A 20,163-nucleotide genomic window follows, 5' to 3' on the forward strand; every position below is an offset into this window, starting at 1 on the left:
GACCAGGGATTGAACCCGAGTCCCCTGCATTGGCAGGCGGATTCTTAACCACTGTGCCACCAGGGAAGTCCCAGGACTTGCAGACTTTTTAGATGTAGGGTATGTAGAGACGAATGAGTCTGGGAAACAGCCCAGATTTCTGATTAGGAGAGGAAATATCAGAGAAGTTGCAGATTGGGATGAGGAAGAGGAGAGGATGATTTCAGGTTTGAACATGTTAGATTTGCAGTGTCTGTGTGACAATAGGGCGGAAATACTTGGTACACTATTGGATGTATGGTTTGGAGCTGGCAGATAAAGCCTACAAATAGAATTTAGAATCATATGATTATAAATTATAATTGAGTCCACAAAGTAAATGAAATCACACAGGGAGACCATATAAAGTAAGAAAAGCAAAGAGCTAAGGATGGAGAGAGTCTTGAGACATAGAAATTTAAGGGGTAGAAGAAGAAGTGGAGCTTGAAAAGGTATTGCCAGAGAAGTTGGAAAGGAGTTGTGTCACGGAAGTTGAGGGGAGAGTTTCAGAAGACAGGAAGGGTTAGAGGTTGGGTATTAAATATCTAAGAGGCAAAACAGAGATAATTAGTGATTTAGGAAGAATAATTTCAGTGGCATGATAAGGGATAGAAGCCAGATTGTATAGATTAGAGAGATAATGCATGGTGAGGAAGTAAAGACATTGAACATGGGTAATTCTTTGGAGTAGCTTTGCTATAAAGGATAGGCAACATATAAAAATGGAAGGCACATTACCCACTACCCTTAAAATTGACAGCACAAACTATCTATACTCAAATTATTTTACCATGGAATGCTACCTTAAATTGTTTGCTCACCAAAATGTCATCAGAAGGTAAAAGAAATAATATTTATGAAGAGTTGCTTGTCAAAATCTAATAGGAGTTACAAGACATAATATTTGTTAGGAGTTGCTTGAAGGACAAACATCCTATCCATTCTGTAGATTTATAAATTTTACTCCTAAATTAAACCAGACTATCAGAAATCTATAAACCTAAACTTGTATATAGTTTTGGACTTTATAAAATTGCTTCTACTCTATTTCTCCTTGACATTTGCACTATTAGACATGTCATGAAAAACTCAGCCAGATAAAATTTACTTTAGTTGCTATGGACTATTTTTGAGAACATTATCTACAACATTGCACGATACCCCTTTGACGAGAAATTATGGAAACTTTCTAGTAGTTTTCAGTGTCAAGACAAGCAATGATTCTCATAAATAATTGATTTATTTTTTATCTTATTGACCCTGTGCTTGAACTGATGGTTTTTCCCTCCACTTTGAGACTGGCTGCTAATAAGCATAGAGTCAGATTTGCTGTTCATCTCCAGCAACTTTATAAGACCAGTTAAATGTATTTTTGTATACTGATCCTATCTACAATTTTGTTATTATGCAACCCTTACTTTCCCTTTGCTCAGATTCCCCACTTGGGTTTCTTTAAAATAAAATATATATATATATATGACTTCCCTGGTGGCACAGAGGTTAAGAATCCACCTGCCAATGCAGGGGACACGGGTACAAGCCCTGATCCAGGAAGACCCCACATGCTGCAGAGCAGCTAAGCCTGTGCGCCACAACTACTGAGCCTGTGCTCTAGAGCCCGCGAGCCACAGCCACTGAAGCCCGCGTACCTAGAGCCCGTGCTCCACAAGAGAAGCCACCGCAATGAGAAGCCCGTGCACCGCAACAAAGAGTAGCCCCCGCTCGCCAAAACTAGAGAAAGCCCGCAAGCAGCAACGAAAACCCAATGCAGCCAAAAATAAATAAATTTATTTTTTAAAAAGCAAACATATATATACAGTAATGGGGAGACTATAAAGAATGATATAGCTGCATTGAAAGAAGGGAGTTTTTAGTAAGAGGGATGTGGTCAGCAATATTCAGTGTTTTAGAGAAGGAAAATGTCATTGATATCACTAGGTGAAGCTCTTAGAGATAATGGTCTTGGATAGAGACATTAATTTGAAACTGAGGTGTCGGAAGATTTTATGTTTCCCATTCTTAATTTCAGGAGCAGATGTTTTGGTTATTTTACATTTCCGTCTCATAAAAGAGAAACTACTTTTGATGTATGAATTTTATTTAGATCTTTCGGCTGCAGTCAAGTTACCTCAAGTAATGAGGAATTTAAAGATATATGTGATCCAGAACTCAGGAAAAGCTGAACTAATTGGTTACAGGAAGGCAGGAACTGTGTTAAAGCAATTCCTGCAGGCAGAGCAAGCCCTGGGATAAAGCCAGACATTGGGCTCCACTATTAATTTTTAGTACTTCTCTCTCTTCTGTTGTTCAACTTCCCCACTTTCTCTGCAGTGCTTCCCTAGCCTGTGTCTAACTTTGGCTTGTCTCCTGTGGTTCTTTCTATATCGGTATTACTCATAATGTGCTCTCTAGACCACCTATATCAGTATTGCTTGAGATACTTGTTACAAATGAAGGGTTCTGAGTCTTACTCCCAGGCTTTACTGAATCAGCATTTCTGGACATGGGACACAGGAGCCTGCTTTTTTAACAAGCTTCCCAGATAATTTTTAGACGAACTAAAGTTCAAGAGCCAGTTCTACATTACTATTTTGCTGTTTCTGCTCCCACAGTTAAATGATTTACTTTCCCAATATTTTCTGGTTTAAATTCCTGCAAGAAGGAATCCAACTAGCTCAGCTCATCTTTTTATGCCGTAGGTCATGGGTAAGCCTATGGATTGGCCTCCTTTTTGGTCAGTAGTGGCAGGGCAGGGGATGTTAGGAATCTTCATAAGGTTGAACCTCAACAGAGACTATGATGAGAGGGAGATATTCCCCAGAAGGTGGCCAGAGAAGGGAGAGCAGGCATTCTGAAGCTTTGCTGAATGGGGTGTGTATCTCCTTTCTTGGTGACTTGGAAATACGGGAGGACATTTTTGAAATTTATTTGGGGCCCTGAATTAATATATTTATTCTAGATGTTTATGCTATTTGGATTTTCTATAAAAGAAGGCTGTATCAGGCATTTCATTTAAATTTTGCTTCTCCCAATCTACATGAAATTTTAAAGGCATGTTATTAATTGGTCTTCCATTCAAGACAACTCAGAATATAGAAATGTCATGGCATACCTAACTCTTTTAATCTATAGAGAAGCATCTGCTATTTTGATCATCTCTTCCTTATTTGAAAATGTTTCCCATCTCCCAAACTGTCGGTTTGATCAGACTACTCAGTTGCCCCGTGAGTAATTTAATTGATTTATATTCTTTGACAGAAAAGTCACTGGTTATTTATTTTTAATTTTTTTAATTTTTTTGGCTGCATTGGATCTTTGTTGCTGTGCATGGGCTTTCTCTAGTTGTGGCAAGCAGGGGCTACTCTTTGTTGCAGTGCGTGGGCTTCTCATTGCGGTGGCTTCTCCTGTTGTGGAGCATGGGTTCTAGGTGCGCAGGCTTCAGTAGTTGTGGCACATCTGCTCAGTAGTTGTGGCTTGCGGGCTTTAGAGCGCAGGCTCAGTAGTTGTGGCGCCCGGGATTAGTTGCTCCGCGTCATGTGGGATCTTCCTGGACCAGGGCTCAAACCCATGTCCCCTGCATTGGCAGGCAGATTCTTAACCACTGTGCCACCAGGGAAGTCCGTCACTGGTTATTGACTAAGGTAAACGATGATGTGTTCCTTTCTTAGTTAAATTATATTCTCTTATTGTACAGAGTCTAATGCTGTCAAATAAAAATGTGTGATAGATTGGCTTGAGTTTGTTCATTCTTTGGTCAGAATGGATGTCATCGTTGCTACTAGTGTATTCCAATAGCTACAAGAAATGTAACTTCTTTTTAATTGGAGTATTCCCTTTTAGAATTTTAATGTTTCCTTTTGTCTATCATCTTGGATAATAAATCATCCTAGAATATAAATATATCTCCTTTATACTTCCAGTTTTTTCTCTCCATGAAATTTCCTCAAATTTCATAGAGGGTGTATTCCAAAAGTTCCGTAGTAAAAGGGTGTATAGAATTCCTTTCAAATGGAGGAATTGAGGTATGATTCTCCTCTGTATTAAATCCTGAGGTTCTGAATGGCATAAAGAATAGTTCACACAGGACAAGTGAACACTGAATGACATAGAATATTTATTTCCAGCACTCGGCTTGGAACCTTTAAATTTTAGATCTTCAGGGGAGGTGTAGAAGGATTTAGACATAGTTTTCTCCCTTCTTATGTCAACATAACAGTTGAAAGGTGGGTTGGGGAGTACAACCATCTTGGAAGACTTGGGCTTCTAGATGTTGAGTTTTCTCAAAGGAGAAAACTAAGGGTGAGTGAACCTTAGGAGGAGGTTCACTAGCTATACTTTTTTTTTTTTTTTTGCGGTATGCGGGCCTCTCACTGTTGTGGCCTCTCCCGTTGCGGAGCACAGACTCCGGACGCGCAGGCTCAGCGCCCATGGCTCACGGGCCTAGCCACTCCTCGGCATGTGGGATCTTCCTGGACCGGGGCACGAACCCATGTCCCTTGCATTGGCAGGTGGACTCTCAACTACTGCACCACCAGGGAAGCCCTAGCTATACTTCTTTTAAGTAACACACCACCAAGATTAAAATAACATTAGACTGAGACAGTGACCTCCCTACCTTATTGGGGCCAAGAAACAACTTTTTGAGAGGAGTTATGCTAGTTAACTGACAGCAGTTAAGGGCTAAGTTACACACAGAGCAATAGAGAACCAGTCAATCACTTTTACTTATTTCAGTATACTCTTAACTATTTGGGGTACTAGAAGTTAAGAGTTAACTAGCTAGCTTTTATTGCATCATCTCAGCCAAAACTGTTCTCATAATTACATGAAGCATTATGCTCAAATATTTGATTGCTGCTAATAAACAATATAAATCATCATTTCAAAATAAATTGTTTGCACTTATTTTTACTTACTAATGTGACTTTCCCAGAAATTATTCACTTGAGGAAACAAAGTTTCTTGATAAGGGAAAAGCAGGTTGTTTAAAAAAAGATACTTTTTTCAATACAGTTTATTAGAAGTTGGATTATTCTTATAAAACCATGTATTACATGGTGGTCATATTGACAGACCTGTCTTCATAAGCTTATGTAACCCATAATGTAATGTAAAAACTTTATTTTTAGGGACAATAGTTGGTTTTGTTTTTGTTCCTCTTTTGTATTGCTGGTAATTAAAAGCAAAATTGGTTAGGAAATAACATTTAAAATTTACTTAAATCATTGAGGCTTAAAGAAAAGTAGATTTGATTACAGTATGAGAGATAGAAACTCTAAAAGGATGTTTTAAGTACTTTTAAGGACTTGAATGTTTCATTTTTCATTGTGTCTAACAGAATATCCTTGTAAAACTTGAATCTTACATTTTAAAATAATGAGAATGAATAGAATAAATCTTTGCCTAGCAGTTTTGTTAGAGTCAGGGTTTGGTAGTCATAATGGAAGAGAGATAGAGAAGGAGTTTAATACTTTTCTAAGACCGGAAAGAAAATAAAGAGGGTAAAAGAGAACGTGGGTATTGAGAGAGAGAGAGAGAGAGAGATTAGGAGGATCTGAGATACAATTAACTGAGCTGGGAATGGAGAAAACTGAAAATGGAAAAACTTTAGATTAGGCATTGGGGTTACTGGGGAGAGGGGAGGTATAAAAACCTAACTGTGGCTTTTTGGAGATATTTACAAATTTATTGTTTGTAACTTGGGGAGTACCTGAAATTGCTTCCCTATTGATAACATTTTTATTAGATCAGGTTTGCTGTTTCCCACATGGGCATTTCTGGATTTCTGAAAACTCTTTCATTGTCTAGGACTTTAAATGTTATAGTGCTTGTAGTGTTTATGCTTCTTGAGGCATCTTAGCATTTCCTACCAACTAAGCACATCAAGGTCATAAGAAACTTGTCTCTGTTTCTTTTATCCCCTCCAAAACCAGATGAATGTTAACTTATTTCTGAATTATTTGAAACCAACAAAACCTACTTTATTTGTATATGGTAGGCACCTAAAAACAATTTGAGTTGAAAAGTCTTCAGGAACCAAGCACAGTAGTGTTGGGATATATCATAAACCTGTACTGCTATATTCTTCTTGAGCCATGTACACATACAGTCTACCTTGACACTACATATGGTTAGAGCTTCTGTTTGGACATAATTGAAAAAAGTGGAATAGAACTTCATAAAAACTGTGTCACTTTAGTGTCCTCTCAGCCTTTCAGGCTTTAAGTGCCTCTTCAGCCTACCAGCTTTATCAAAGACTCCTGTCCCAGAAAAGGGATTTTTGGTGTAGGGTATCTTCAGATCAACTTTTATTATATTGCTGATTCATTAAGCAATATTGAGCATATACTACAATACTGAACAACTAACTACTTGCCAATTACTGAGGATACAAAGATGAAGAAGTCCTCGTTCTCTAGGAGCCTGCCATCTAGTTGCATTGTTAAGTACATAAACAGATCATTATAACAAAATGTATAAACTCGGTGAGTATAATGATAGAGATGTGCTTGGAATATTCTGGAAGCATAAAGAAAGGACTTCTAATCCATTGTCTAAGACTGCATTGTCCAGTACAGCAGCCTGTAGCTACATTTGACTGTTCAGATTTTAAATTAATTAAAATTATTAATAAATGAAGTTGAAATTTTAGTTCCTCAATCATACTGGTCACATTTCATTGCTCAGTAGCTACATGTAGCTAGTGACTACTGTATTGACAGCACAGATGTAGGATATTTTCATAATTGTAGAAAGCTTTTTAGAATAGTATTGTTTAAGGAATCAAGATTGTCAAAAGGAGGTGACACAAGAGCTGAGGCTTAAAAGTTGAGTACAGGCTAGCCAGGAAAGGGTTTGATGGGGTAGGATAAAACAGTCTCGGTGGAAGTAGGGTAGCCAACCATCCCAATTTGTCTAGTCCGAGGAGTTTGTTGGGATGTGAGATTTTCAGAGCTAAAACTGGAACAGTCCAGGGAAAACTGGGACACTTGGTCACCGAAGGTAGAAGAGACTTTATGAACAAACACACTGAATCAAGAGAAAAGCATCATATATACAGGAACTTAAAGTTGTTTGGTATTGTAAGAACATAAAAATTAATGGGAGTGGTTGGAAATGTGGCTGCAGAAGTAAGCAGGGGCCAGATGCAGGACTTGCAGGTGATAGTGAAACATGATCTTGGGACTTCCCTGGCAGTTCAGTAGTTAAGGCTCCACGCTTCCACTGCAGGGGGTGCGTCCGATCCCTCATGGGGGAACTAAGATCCCACATGCTGCGTGGTGTGGCCAAAAAAAAAGAAACATGATCTTGTAGGGATGAAAAGCCATGGAAGGATTTTAAGCTGGGGAGTATCAAGATTTTGTTCAGTTTTGCCTTTTAAGTAGATCTGACTGCATTTATGTGGAAGATGGATTTGAGGGAACAAGTTTGGAGGCAGATCTGTTAGGAGACTTGAAAGTAATATAGGTAAGAGATGTTAGAAATCCTAACTAAGGAAGTATAGTAAGGAGGAGGGGAAGAGGTAGATTTCATAAGTATTTATGAGGTATAATTAATAGGACTTGGTGTTTGATTGAAGATAGAGTAGGGAGTCAAGGATGTGCCAAGGTTTCTAGCATAGATGCTTTTCTATACCTTTCTTTTCATGTCTCAGTGGTAGTCCTTTTCCCCCTCCACTTGGTTTTACGCCTGTTTACCTTCTAGTCATCCCAATCTTCAAACACCCAATTTTGAACAGTCTTATTACATTTTAAGAGGGCTGCTCAGGTAGAAGAGCTCTAGCCCCCGAGATACACCTTAGTTCCACCCCATTTTGTTCATTTTCTTCCATATATCTTCATAATCCCCACTTTCTCCTGCCTGTATCCTTTCCTCCCAGGGAAAACAAACTGGATAGGAACGATTTAGGACAAGGAAGCATATATTCGTCTCACCATACATTGTTTGGAAACTACACTCCAGTCTGCGGTTCCTATAGGCCTGTTCTTCCTTCCTTTCCTTTAACTGCCTGAACTTGCAGCCCTCACACCAGTTTCATATATTCCGATTGTATATTTTTTATTTTAGAGGGTATTATATTTTAATTTCAAAATCTTCCTGTGAGGGTGAGGATTTGTGTGTGTTTTGTTCATTCATTTATCCCTAGTGCTCAGAAAAGTGCTCAGCATTTAGTAGGTAATCAATAAGTACTTGTTGAGTGAATTGATCCTGGTGATAAAAATGCATAATCAAAGAAAGCAGTAGCATAGTATATATAGAGATCATTGGGTTGGGAGTTGGGAAACTTGGATTCTCGTCCTGGCTTTGGCATAAAATACCTGTGTGGTCTCTGAGAAGTCACTTCTCCTTTGCTGGGCCTCAGTTTCTTCGTAAGTACAATAAAGTCCCTTACGTTGATGGAATACAGTAAATAAGGTCATTAATGTACAACTGAGACTTCTTTAGCGGTTTAGGTTCTGTGTATATAACAATTTTCTTGAAATATATGTCAAATTTCCTAGCTTTCCAAGTGACTTAACTATGAAACTATGCTTATTTTTAGATTGATTTGACTGTAATATGAAAGAACCTGAATCTTAAATTCATCTTAATTGGCTTTTAATTTTTAGACTCCATGCTCTCTTAAAGAAACTGAAAGAGGGGGAAGAAAATCATAACAGATGGGTAATTAATACTTGAAACCTAAGTACAGACATTATGGTTATACTTCCTTTTGATGTAATGTAAGAGTATATCTTAATGTACAGAGTCCAGACACTTAAAGTTTAAATTAAACTTTAAATATTTTTATTTATTTAATTTGAACTATTTTGGTGCCCTGCTGCATTTGAATTTTCTGTTAGTACAAAGTATACAGTATTCCATGTATTCAGCTTATCTTATTAAGTGATACTGAGACAGAAGTGCTATTATAGTCATCAGGCAATGACAGTTTAACATCTGCTTTGCGCTCAGCGCTGTGTATATTAACCAGTTCATTAATTCTTTGCAGAGCGTCAAGAAGAGAAACTGAAGAATAATAACAGAGATCTATCAATGGTAAGAGTCCTAAATATAACTTCATGATAAACCACATGTTTTTCAGCAAAAGACCCTGATTTTCATCAAGTACACTGCACTTACCTTTTCAGAAATTTATAGTTATGCAGGCTATAAATAATGTCATGGTTGTTCCTGGACCAAATAGAAGTGAAAATATGCTACTGGACTGAAGCTTCGTGTTAGTAATATGAATAGCTTTTTTTTTAGGCTCTCTCGAAGTCATAATTTGTCCCTTTCACACAGTTTTTATTAGCTTCCCCCTTACGTTTTCAAATGAAGTAGCTTATTTTCTTTTTCTTCCTCATGTTATTGCTGAATCTTTGGCTTTATGGTGACCTGGTAATCCCAAATAGGAGTTGGAGCATCATAGATGGCCTTTATTGTGGCCTTTATTCTTTAAGAGACCTTTTGATCTGAGGATCAGGCATATCATAAAGTGTAAGGAAAAGTGATTTTATTAGCCATTTACTCATTATTTATAAAGAGTAGAGTTCAAGCATGTCTTTCTGAGGTGTAGGTAGGCTAATTATATGGCTTGACTTATTTTTCTACTTAATTTCTGTATATTCAACACAGGACATCTAAACTGCTCAACAGTTGTCTTTTGCTTACCAAGAGACCTTTGCTGTATTATTTTATCTTCTGTTTCTTGAAATTCTTATTAAGAAAGATCATAATTTAGAAGTGCATTTTTTTGAAAATAGCTTTTCTGTTGTTGCAATTATTACATGTTCATGAGACCAAATTTGGAAACTGCAGAAAGAAGAGATAAAAATTACTGATAAACTGTTAATCTTATATCTTTATGATCTTTTATTTGTTTATACTTTTATGGCACATGTAATTAAGAAAGAAGTTAGCTGCAAGAAACAAAATGCTTAATAATGGCTTAAACATATAAAATTTTTTTCACTTGCTCAAGAGGTACAGAGGTTGGTAGTCCTGGGCTGCTGTGGCAGCACAGTAATGTCACTGAGGACTCAGGTTAACCTTCCTTAGCTTATGGTTGTTTGGTTGTTTGATGGTGCTTTACTGTCAGGCATTATGTTCTTCATTCCAGGCAAGAAGTATGGGCAAAAGGCCTAAAGGGATGCTAGCCAAGTTTGTCCCTTTTAAAAATTCTGGTTGGTACTTACATCTCATTGGCCAGAGTTGGGTCATATGACCACCCCAATACTATTCATCAGAAGCTGGCAAGGAGAAGAGGCCTTGGAGGTGGAGGGTGGGTTAGCCAATAAACAGCTTTTTGCCAAGGAGCATCTTTTAAAAATGATGTAAACCAAAACTTTTGGGGTGTGCTTTAGTGGTGGTTTTTCTCTAGTGTAAAATAACAATTCGTTGGTTTCCTTCCAGGTTCGAATGAAATCCATGTTTGCAATTGGCTTTTGTTTTACTGCCCTAATGGGAATGTTTAATTCTATGTGAGTAGCCTTTTATATGGTTTTATCTAAATATTGCTCTATGTGTGTGTATATGTGAACAATTAGCTTTTTTGGTAATATGTTGATATTTCAAATTTACAGAAGAGTTACAAGAATAGTACATTGATAACCAGATTCACAATTGTTAACATTTTGCCTCATTTGCTTTCCTTTTTTCTCTGTTTTTCCATATCATATATGTACTCATTCATACATTATTTGTATATTTTTTCTGAATCATTCAAGAGTTTGTTGTAGGCTTCATGCCCCTTTACCCATAACTACTAAAGTGTGTATTTCCTAAGAACATGGACATTCTCTTACTTGACCTCAATCCAGTTATCAAAATCAAGGGAAATTTAATTTTGATGGAATACAATTATATGATAACTTTTCACCCTCTTAATATTGAAGATATCTTATATGTAAGGCAAAGACTAAGGTTTTATGGGTCCTCTGAAAAGAATTTAATATGTCTCCTGGGTTTTTAAGTTCCTTACTAACAAACTTCTTCAGAATGAAGGTAGTCGTACAGAGATGTTTTGACTCTTAAAATAGAGTCTTAACAACTATAATCTTGTTTAATAATAAGGTAGGTTACTGTTGTCTAAACTAGCATATAGCAGGCCTGAGTAATTGTGGGACTGCTTTTGACAGAACCTGGGAAAATATCCAGAGATGACAAGCTGTCATTTCTTACCTTTCAGAGCTCTCCTGAACTATCCCACGCATTTTCCTCACCCACTCTTTTCCTTCCCTTTCTCCTACTCTTCCTCCCCTGCTTCATTTCTACCTGTCTGTCTCTCTCTCCTTGTACCCACACCCCACCCCACCTCCAGTTGTTCTTCTCTTCCCAAGGGCCTACTTTGTGCCAGGCATTGTGCTAGGTATCAGAATATAACAAATAAGATGTGTTCCCTGCCCTCAGTAATATCCAAATTTTATAGAAAGAAAGGACAAACAAATCAATACATTGATGGATGTTACAATAGATGTGTGTGTGTGTGAAATATAGTAGGGGGGAAAAAGGGGAGTGGTTATTTTTACTTAGGTGAGGCACCAAAGGGAATGTCCAAAATGATTTTAATACAAAATTTCCACTTAACTAGTGATTACTAAAATCATAGACCTTTACTGCTGAAAAGGGCCTTTGGAAGGTTAAATAACTTGCCCAAGGTCTCTAGAAGTCTCATAATTTCTAACTTATAACTCTAAACTCAGTATCCTTTTTTCACTGCTATGCTTTCTCTCATTTCTTGGGTATATATCACCGTGGATTACCAGGCAAACCAAACACTGAAAGATTTTGTAGTTAACTAGTAAACTTCATTGGTACAACTCAAATACTCAAATATTCTTTAATTTGTCACATTCTGGACAGTATAGAGCTAGCTAAGTACTCATCTATATTTTAAAAATTTAATGCCTAACATCTTATTTTTCTCATACTTCTGATTTTTAAAATAATATTTTTATAGGTTAGTGGTGTATGTATGTAGAGCTGTTCTTACTGGTCTTGGCTTTATTGTGTGATACCTACAATAAATTTGAATCACTGCTTTGCTTGAAGTTCAGCATTTGATTTTATTCCTTAGTCTTATGTACAGGTGGGTTCTAATGAAATAGGCTGATTAAGAAAGAACTGTGGGGAATATAGCCAATATTTTATAATAACTCTAAATGGAGTATAATCTTTAAAAACTGCGAATCACTATGTTGTACTCCAGGAACTTATTTAATATTGTAAAACTTACGTATACCTGAATTTTTAAAAAAAGAAAAGGAAGAAAGAATGGTGGCCATTTCTACCAGTCGTAATGCTGCCTTATATTCATGTGGTTCCCTTTCTTAATGTTATTTGTGAACATATCGTGGTATGAACGGCTGCTCTATGGGAAGGGCATCTGATTCAAATATATTTTTCTCCCAATGCCATATTTTTCCCCTCAGGTATAACCTTTTATTACATTTCTTTCTGTAATCATTGAAGTAATAAATTCTTACTGGAAAAATTCCAATAATATATAAATGTATAAAATATAAAGTAAAGATCACTCTGCCTTCCTCAAATGAGTACGTGTCCTTTCAAGATTTGTACTTCTTCTCTCCATATACAAACATTTAGATATTTGTATGTATTAATTTTTATACCCCAAAATGGTTGTTTTGTAACCTGCTGTAGTTACCTGTGATAATTTTTTAAATGCAGTATGTGTAACTCTTGCATAATCATTTTTAGAGGATTTTTTAAAATTTTTTTTAAATTTTTTTTTTTATTTTTATTTTTTTGGCTGCGTTGGGTCTTCATTGCTGCATGCAGGCTAGGATTTTTTAAATTATTTATTTATTTATTTGGTGGCACCAGGTCTTAGTTGTGGCTCATGGGCTCCTTGGTTGTGGCATGTGAACTCTTAGTTGCAGCATGCATATGGGATCTAGTTCCCTGACCAGGGATCAAACCCGGACCCCCTGCATTGGGAGGGCAGAGTCTTAACCACTGTGCCACCAGGGAAGTCCCATCTTGCATAATCATTTTTAATGTCTGTCAGTATTCCATTGAATGGATGTACCCTAACTTATATAATCTTCTATTAATCTTCACACAGAATTTTCACAGGTAGTATGTACACCAGTGTATACTTATTTTTTCCTCAGGCATATCCTAGAAGTATTGCTTAGGTGAAATTTTTCTTTTTGGCCTTGCCGCACAGCATGCGGGATCTTAGTTTCCCCGACCAGGGATTGAACCCGCGACCCCGTGCGGTGGAAGCGTGGAGTCTTAAACACTGGACTGTCAGGGAATTCCCATAGAAAGGTTTTTATTAATTTATATTTTTCGATTATTGCCCTCAGTACTTGTGAGTGGTTCTTTCTTCATATATTTGTCATCACTGGGAATTATGTATCTGTTTAATATTTGCAAATCTAATAGCTAAAAATAATATTTCTTTTAAAATTTGCATTTCTTGTGAGATGTAGCATCTTTTCATATACTTATTATGTTTATCTATTTCTAAATTTCTAGTTCATGTTCTTTCCCTTATTTTCTTTTTATAAGATTTTTTTATATATTGAGACTATTAAGCTCTCTTTTTGAGATATATGGGCAATGTTAATTTTTATGTCAAATCTGTTACTCTTTTCTGTTATATAAATAGTGCCTTTCTCATACCAGATTATATAAATTTGTTTCTACTTTTTATTTTTTATATTTAAATTTTGTTTCATCTGTAATTTTTTTTGGTGGTTAGTTTCCAACTTTACCAAGTACTTAGCTATTGTTAATACCAGGTAGGGAACAAATAATATATTTTCCCTGATGATTTGAAATGACTGGTTTATGATATATCAGGTAGCTTCCCAAAGCTTATGTAGTAGATCTTTTTTTTTTTTTTTTTTTTTTTTTGCTGTACGCGGGCCTCTCACTGTTGTGTCCTCTCCCGTTGCGGAGCACAGGCTCCTGATGCGCAGGCTGAGAGGCCATGACTCACAGGCCCAGCCGCTCCGCGGCATGTGGGATCTTAACGGACCGGGGCACGAACCCGTGTCCCCTGCATTGGCAGGCGGACTCTCAACCATTGCGCCACCAGGGAAGCCCTATGTAGTAGATCTTAACCAGGCGTGCGCATCAGAACCAAAGTTTAAAAAGAAAAAGAGTTTCTTATACTAGTAGTACACAAGTACTTCTAAAAAATTCAAACAGTATAATGTAGAATAAAAAGTGAAAGTGAAACCAAATGAGTTGAAAACTTATGTCCACACAGAAACCTGCACACAGATGTTTATTGCAGCTTGATAATTGCCAAAACTTGGAAGCAACCAGGATGTTCTTCAGTTGGTAAATGGATAAACTGTGGAACATCCAGACAGTGGAGTGTTATTCATTGCTAAAAAGAAATGGGCTATTGGCCATGCAAAGACTTGGAGAAACCTTAAATGCATATTACTAAGTGAAAGAAATCAACCTGAAAAGGCTACGTACTATATGATTACAACTATATGACATTCTAGAAAGGGCAAAGCTCTGGAGACAGTAAAAAGGTCAGTGGTTGCCAGGGATTAGGTGTGAGGGAGGGATGAATAAGCAGAGCACAGAGGATTTTTAGTGTAAAACTATTCTGTGTGATACTTAATGGTGATACATGTTGCTATACATTTATTAAAACCCAAGAGTGAACCCTAATGTAAACTGTGGACTTTGGGTGATGATGAGGTACCATTGCAGGTTCATCAGTTGGCAATTATGAATAATGCTTCCATAAACATCTGTGTGCAGGTTTTTTTGTGAACATGTTTTTAACTCCTTTGGATAGATACCAAGGAGCATGGTTGCTGAATGGTATTCATGTTTTTTTTCTGGTCTTTGTGCTCAGACCAGAAATTTAAATATATATATATATATATATATATATATATATATATGTATGTATGTATGTATGTATATATATTTCTTATGTCTAGGACTGTGAGCACCTAGAAGTTAAAGAATGTATCTCTATTTTTATAAGCTGGTATGTGACATTAAAAGTCTAGTACATTTTTTTTTTGGTGAGCAAATTCCAAGTTTTATTTCATATATATTGAAAAGCAGACATTTCGGATCTGATGTTCAGAATATCCAATCTATAAGATTCAATGCTATCTTCATATCCTCAGATAAAACGTCATTGTTCATGTGACATGACAGTCCAGACAATAGCTGGGATTGAAACTGAATGCACCCCTTTCTTTTTCTTTTCATTAAAAATATTAGCAAATAATAATTTAATCAAAATTTAATCATATTTGTATGGATGGATTTTAAATTTAAATGGGAAAAAAAGGAAAAAAAGTAAAGAAAAAAAAGCCCACCATCCCTTAGCAGTTCTAAACAAAAGTAATGTGGGTGTCAGTTATTACAGTCTAGTACATATTTTGATTGTATTGAACAATCACTATTCATTTTTCGCATAATTTCTCTTAGTTTCACCTTGATCATCTGTTTATTATAGAATGGAATACATTATCTCTAATATCCATTTTAGTCTTACAATTGTTGATAAGAAAAAAGCCTCAAGTTAGACTAAGATGGGAAGGACTTGAGCTCCAGATTGCCAGAGTAGCAACAAGAGGCACCAAATTCAGCTATTTATTTGTCTTTGGCTTCTCTTCTGGATCATTTCCATAAAGCTGAAACATTAAATCTTAGAAGTGATCTTAAAAGTCATTTTAACACATTACTTCTGTGTCAATACGGAAATCTCTCCAATAATACCTCTAGCAGATAATTTTCCATTATTTTTAATCATTTTCAACAATGAGGAGCTTGATGTTTTCTGAGATAATATAGTTTTACCGAGTAGTATTTAGGGTTTGGAAGTGGTTCCTTTTACTGGACCAAAATATGCCTGCTTGTTCTGTTCATGAGCAGTGGTCCTGCCCTCTGGAACTGCAGAGAGTAAGTTCACTTAAAGAAATAATCTACCTATAAGCTATCTCTCTCTTTGCACCTTTTTCTTTCTCTCCCTAACTCTTTAAATTATTAGGCTACAGACTAGTAATGGTGTCTATTCTTAGCTATTCCTATGGAAAGCCTCTAATCTCCTGGAAAAATTAATTTGAAGGGGTTTTTTCCTTCATATTTGTGGCTCGTTTAAGGTCTCATTTGTACTAAATGTTCAGTTTCACATAAATGAATAACTCACTTATAGGACATGAAAGGTTTTCTCTCTCCTTTTTCTTTTAAAGCTTTTTTCCAGCTTTACTGAGATATATAATGACATATAATATAGAACATTGTGTACATTTAAGGTGTACAGAGTGATAATTTGATACACATACATATTGCAAAATGATTACCACAATAAGGTCAGTTAGCAAATCCTTCATCTCACATAAATATCATTTTGTTGTGTTGGCGGTGAGAACAATTAAGACTTACTCTCTTAGCTTTCAAGCATATAATACAGTATTAACTATAATTACTATGCTGTACATTAGAAGCCCAGAGCTTATTCATCTTAAAACTGGAAGTTTGTACCCTTTGACCAGCATCTCCCCATTTCCCTCAACCCCCATCCTCTGGCAACCACCAATCTAATTTTGTTTCCATGAGTTCAGCTGTTTTAGATTCCACATATAAGTGATGTCATACAGTATTTGTCTTTCTCTGTCAGACTTGTATACAGTATATATATCACATTTTCTTTATCCGTTCATCTGTCGGTGGACACTTAGGTTGTTTCCGTATCTTGGTTATTATGAATAATACTGCAATGACATGGGAGTACAGATCTCTCTGAGACAGTAGTTTATTTCAATTCCTTTGGCTAAATAGCTAGAAATGGGATTTCTGGATCATATGGTAGTTCTACTTTTAATTTTTTGAGGAACATCCATATTGTTTTTCATAGTAGCTGTACCAATTTACATTGCCAGCAATAGTGCCCAGGGGTTCCCTTTTCTCCACATCCTTGCCAGCATTTGTTATCTCTTGTCCTTTTGATAATAGTCATTCTAACAGACATGAGGTGAAATCTCATTGTGGTTTTGATTTGTATTTCCCTGATGGTTAATAATGTTGACCACCTTTTCATGTACTTCTTGGCCATTTGTTTGTCTTGTTTGGAAAAATATCTATTCAGATCCTCTGCCCACTTTTTAATTGGATTATTTGGTGTTTTTTGTTTTGCTATTGAGTTGTACAAATTCCTTATATATTTTGGATGTTAACCCCTTATCAGTTATATAGTCTGCAAATATTTTCTCCCATTTCATAGTTTGCCTTTTCATTTTGTTTCTTTTGCTGTGCAGAAGCTTTTTAGTTTGATGTAGTCACATTTGTTGATTTTTGTTGCTTGTGCTTTTGGTGTCATATCCAAAAAAATCATTGCCAAGACCAATGTCAAGGAGCTTTTTTCCCTATGTTTTCTTCTAGAAGTTTTACAGTTTCAGGTATCATGTTTAAGTCCTTAATCCATTTTGAGTTAATTTTTGTGAGTAGTGTATGATAGGGGTCCAGTATAATTCTTTTGCATGTGAGTATCCAGTTTACCCAGCACCATTTATTGAAGAGACTGTCCTTTTCTCCACTGAGCATTTCTGGCTCTTGTCAGATATTAGTTGACTGGATTTATTTCTGGGCTCTCTATTCTATTCTGTTGGTCTGCATGTCTCTTTTTGTGCCAGTAATATATTAGTTTGATTACTATAGCTTTGTAACATAGTTTGAAATCAGGAAGTTTGATGCCTCCAGCTTTCTCAAGATTGCCTTGCCTATTCAAGATCTTTTGTGGTTCCATATGAGTTTTAGTATGGATGTTTCTATTTTTGTGAAAAGTAGAGTTTTGATTAGAGATTGTATTGGGTCTATAGATGACTTTGTTGTTGTTGTTTTTAATAAATCTATTTATTTTATTTATTTATTTTTGGCTGCATTGGGTCTTCGTTCCTGCGCACGGGCTTCCTCCAGTTGCAAGGAGCGGGGGCTACTCTTCATTGCGATGCACAGGCTTCTCATTGTGGTGGCTTCTCTCGTTGTGGAGCACAGGCTCTAGGCATGCGGGCCTCAGTAGTTGTGGCATGCAGGCTCAGTAGTTGTGGCTCGTTGGCTCTAGAGCGCAGGCTCAGTAGTTGTGGCACACAGGCTTAGTTGCTCCATGGCATGTGGGATCTTCCCAGACCAGGGCTTGTACCTGTGTCCCCTGCATTGGCAGGTGGATTCGTAACCATTGTGCCACCAGGGAAGCCCTGTAGATGACTTTGGATAGTATGGACATTTTAACAGTATTAACTCTTCCAGTCTATAAACATGGATATCTTTCCATATATTTGTGTCTTCTTCAGTTCCTTTATCAATGTCTTATAGTTTTCAGTGTATGTATCTTTCACCTCCTTGATTAAATTTATTCCTAAGTATTTTATTGTTTTTGATGTAGATGGGATTGTTTTATTCTTTTTTTCATATAGTTCATTGTTAGTGTATAGAAATGCAACTGATTTTTGTATGTTGATTTCCATCCTGAAACTTTGCTGAATTCATTTATTAGTTGTAAAAGATTTTCTTTTTGGTTACAATTTCAAGTCAAAAATGTCAAGGAATAAAAAAAATGACTGTATAAGATGAATTTGTTGGGTTTGTATGTTAGCAGCAAGAGGGGTAAACATTTTGGGCTATATTTATTCCAGCCCTACTCCTCACAGTTTAACTCTACAGATGGAGAGTAGAGTGGCGTATGTAGAACAGTATACTGCATATAGCATATAACCAGGAAATATTGGAACAACTGTGTATAATACTTCCTGTGAGTGAATGGGAATACCTCCTCCTGGAAAAGTTATTACAATACTTTGTTTTGCTTTTGTGAGGTTAGTAGATAAGAATAACTACTTCAAGCAAATCTTTAAATATTTTCGTCATATCCAAGTAACAACAGTTCATGATAGAACCCTTACCCTGTGCAAACTATATACTAGGAAAGCGGTTGGGCATAGTAAGTGGACAATCATACATATGTACAGAATATGTCAAATTCATTCTATTTATATTCTTTGGAGTTCAGCTGTATAAGAAGCTCTTTATAACCACAATAGTTAATATAGATATTTAGGTATTTTTTTCCCCAGCGAAAAAGATGGTAATACTACCTCTCTTTTCCCTCTCCCTCTATAGAAACATTCTAAATACCAAATGTTTTTCTAAGAGGGAATGTTCTAGATATTTTAACTGGAGTTAAAGACTTTATTTGGATAAAGTAACTGATACTGTCATATATTTTTCTAATATTATGAAGTATCACTGTCCTTAATCACATTAATTTATAATTCTCAATATTGGCTGACTGTACAGCTTATTCATAGAAAAGTGTAAAAGAAGTTTATATCCCCAGCATCTCAAAATAAACACTGATACATATTTTCTTCTAGTTTTTTTCTAAGATTTTCTCTTTTCAAAACATTTTTCTATTTTAGAAAAAGTAAAAGGAATTACTTTCAAACATTAGAAATATGTTAAATGTTATCTCAGAGTATTATGTATGCCATTTTTCATTCACCACTATGTATATTCCATGAATTTCTCTCCAGAAGTGTTTATCCTGTTTAATGTGTATATACTGGGAATCTTTGAGTCTTGGAAAAGAGGGTTCTTAAAATCTTATTGGTGTCATGGTTTAGAACCGTGGTTCTCAAAGTGTGGTCTGGGGATCCCTGGAGGTCTCTGAGACTTTTAGGAGGTCCTTGAGGTGAAAATTATTGTTGTAATAATTCTAAGATGTTATTTGCCTTCTTCACTCTCCTTCTCTCATGAATGTACAGTGGAATTTTCCAGAGGCTTCATAGGGTGTGTAATATTGCAACAGCCTGAGTAATGAAGCAGCTATGAGAAACCAACATTTTTCTATTAAATAAAACATTAAAGAGATTGGGGGGAAAAAAGCCTTTCTTCTCACTCAGTTCTTTTTCTGTATGGAACATATATTTTCCATAAAAATATTTGTGTTAACATACTGAATATTGCTACCTTTTAAATGATTTGATAAATGGTTTAAATTTTCTGTTTTAATTTATAAAACAGTAATATTCATAGATATAACCTCTAAATAAAACCTCTTTAAGGTCCTCAATAATTTTTCAGAGTGTTAAAGGATCCTGATACTGAAAAAATTAAGAATCACTAGTTTAGAAAAAGATTGATGGGAAAAAT

At 36.0% G+C, this 20,163-nt stretch overlaps 1 protein-coding gene across 2 annotated transcripts in view; it reads left to right on the forward strand.

Moving 5' to 3' along the window:
- The window catches only part of TMCO1 (transmembrane and coiled-coil domains 1), a 46,326-nt gene that overhangs the window by 12,561 nt on the left and 13,602 nt on the right, over window positions 1–20,163 (forward strand). For both annotated transcript variants that reach the window (XM_030848244.2, XM_030848245.2), the window contains 2 exons: window positions 9,011–9,057; window positions 10,414–10,481. In XM_030848244.2, the coding sequence (XP_030704104.1) occupies window positions 9,011–9,057; window positions 10,414–10,481 (115 nt within the window). The remainder of the gene's footprint in view (window positions 1–9,010; window positions 9,058–10,413; window positions 10,482–20,163) is intronic.

This window comes from Globicephala melas, chromosome 1 (genome assembly GCF_963455315.2).
Source record: "Globicephala melas chromosome 1, mGloMel1.2, whole genome shotgun sequence".
Lineage (NCBI taxonomy): Eukaryota > Metazoa > Chordata > Mammalia > Artiodactyla > Delphinidae > Globicephala > Globicephala melas.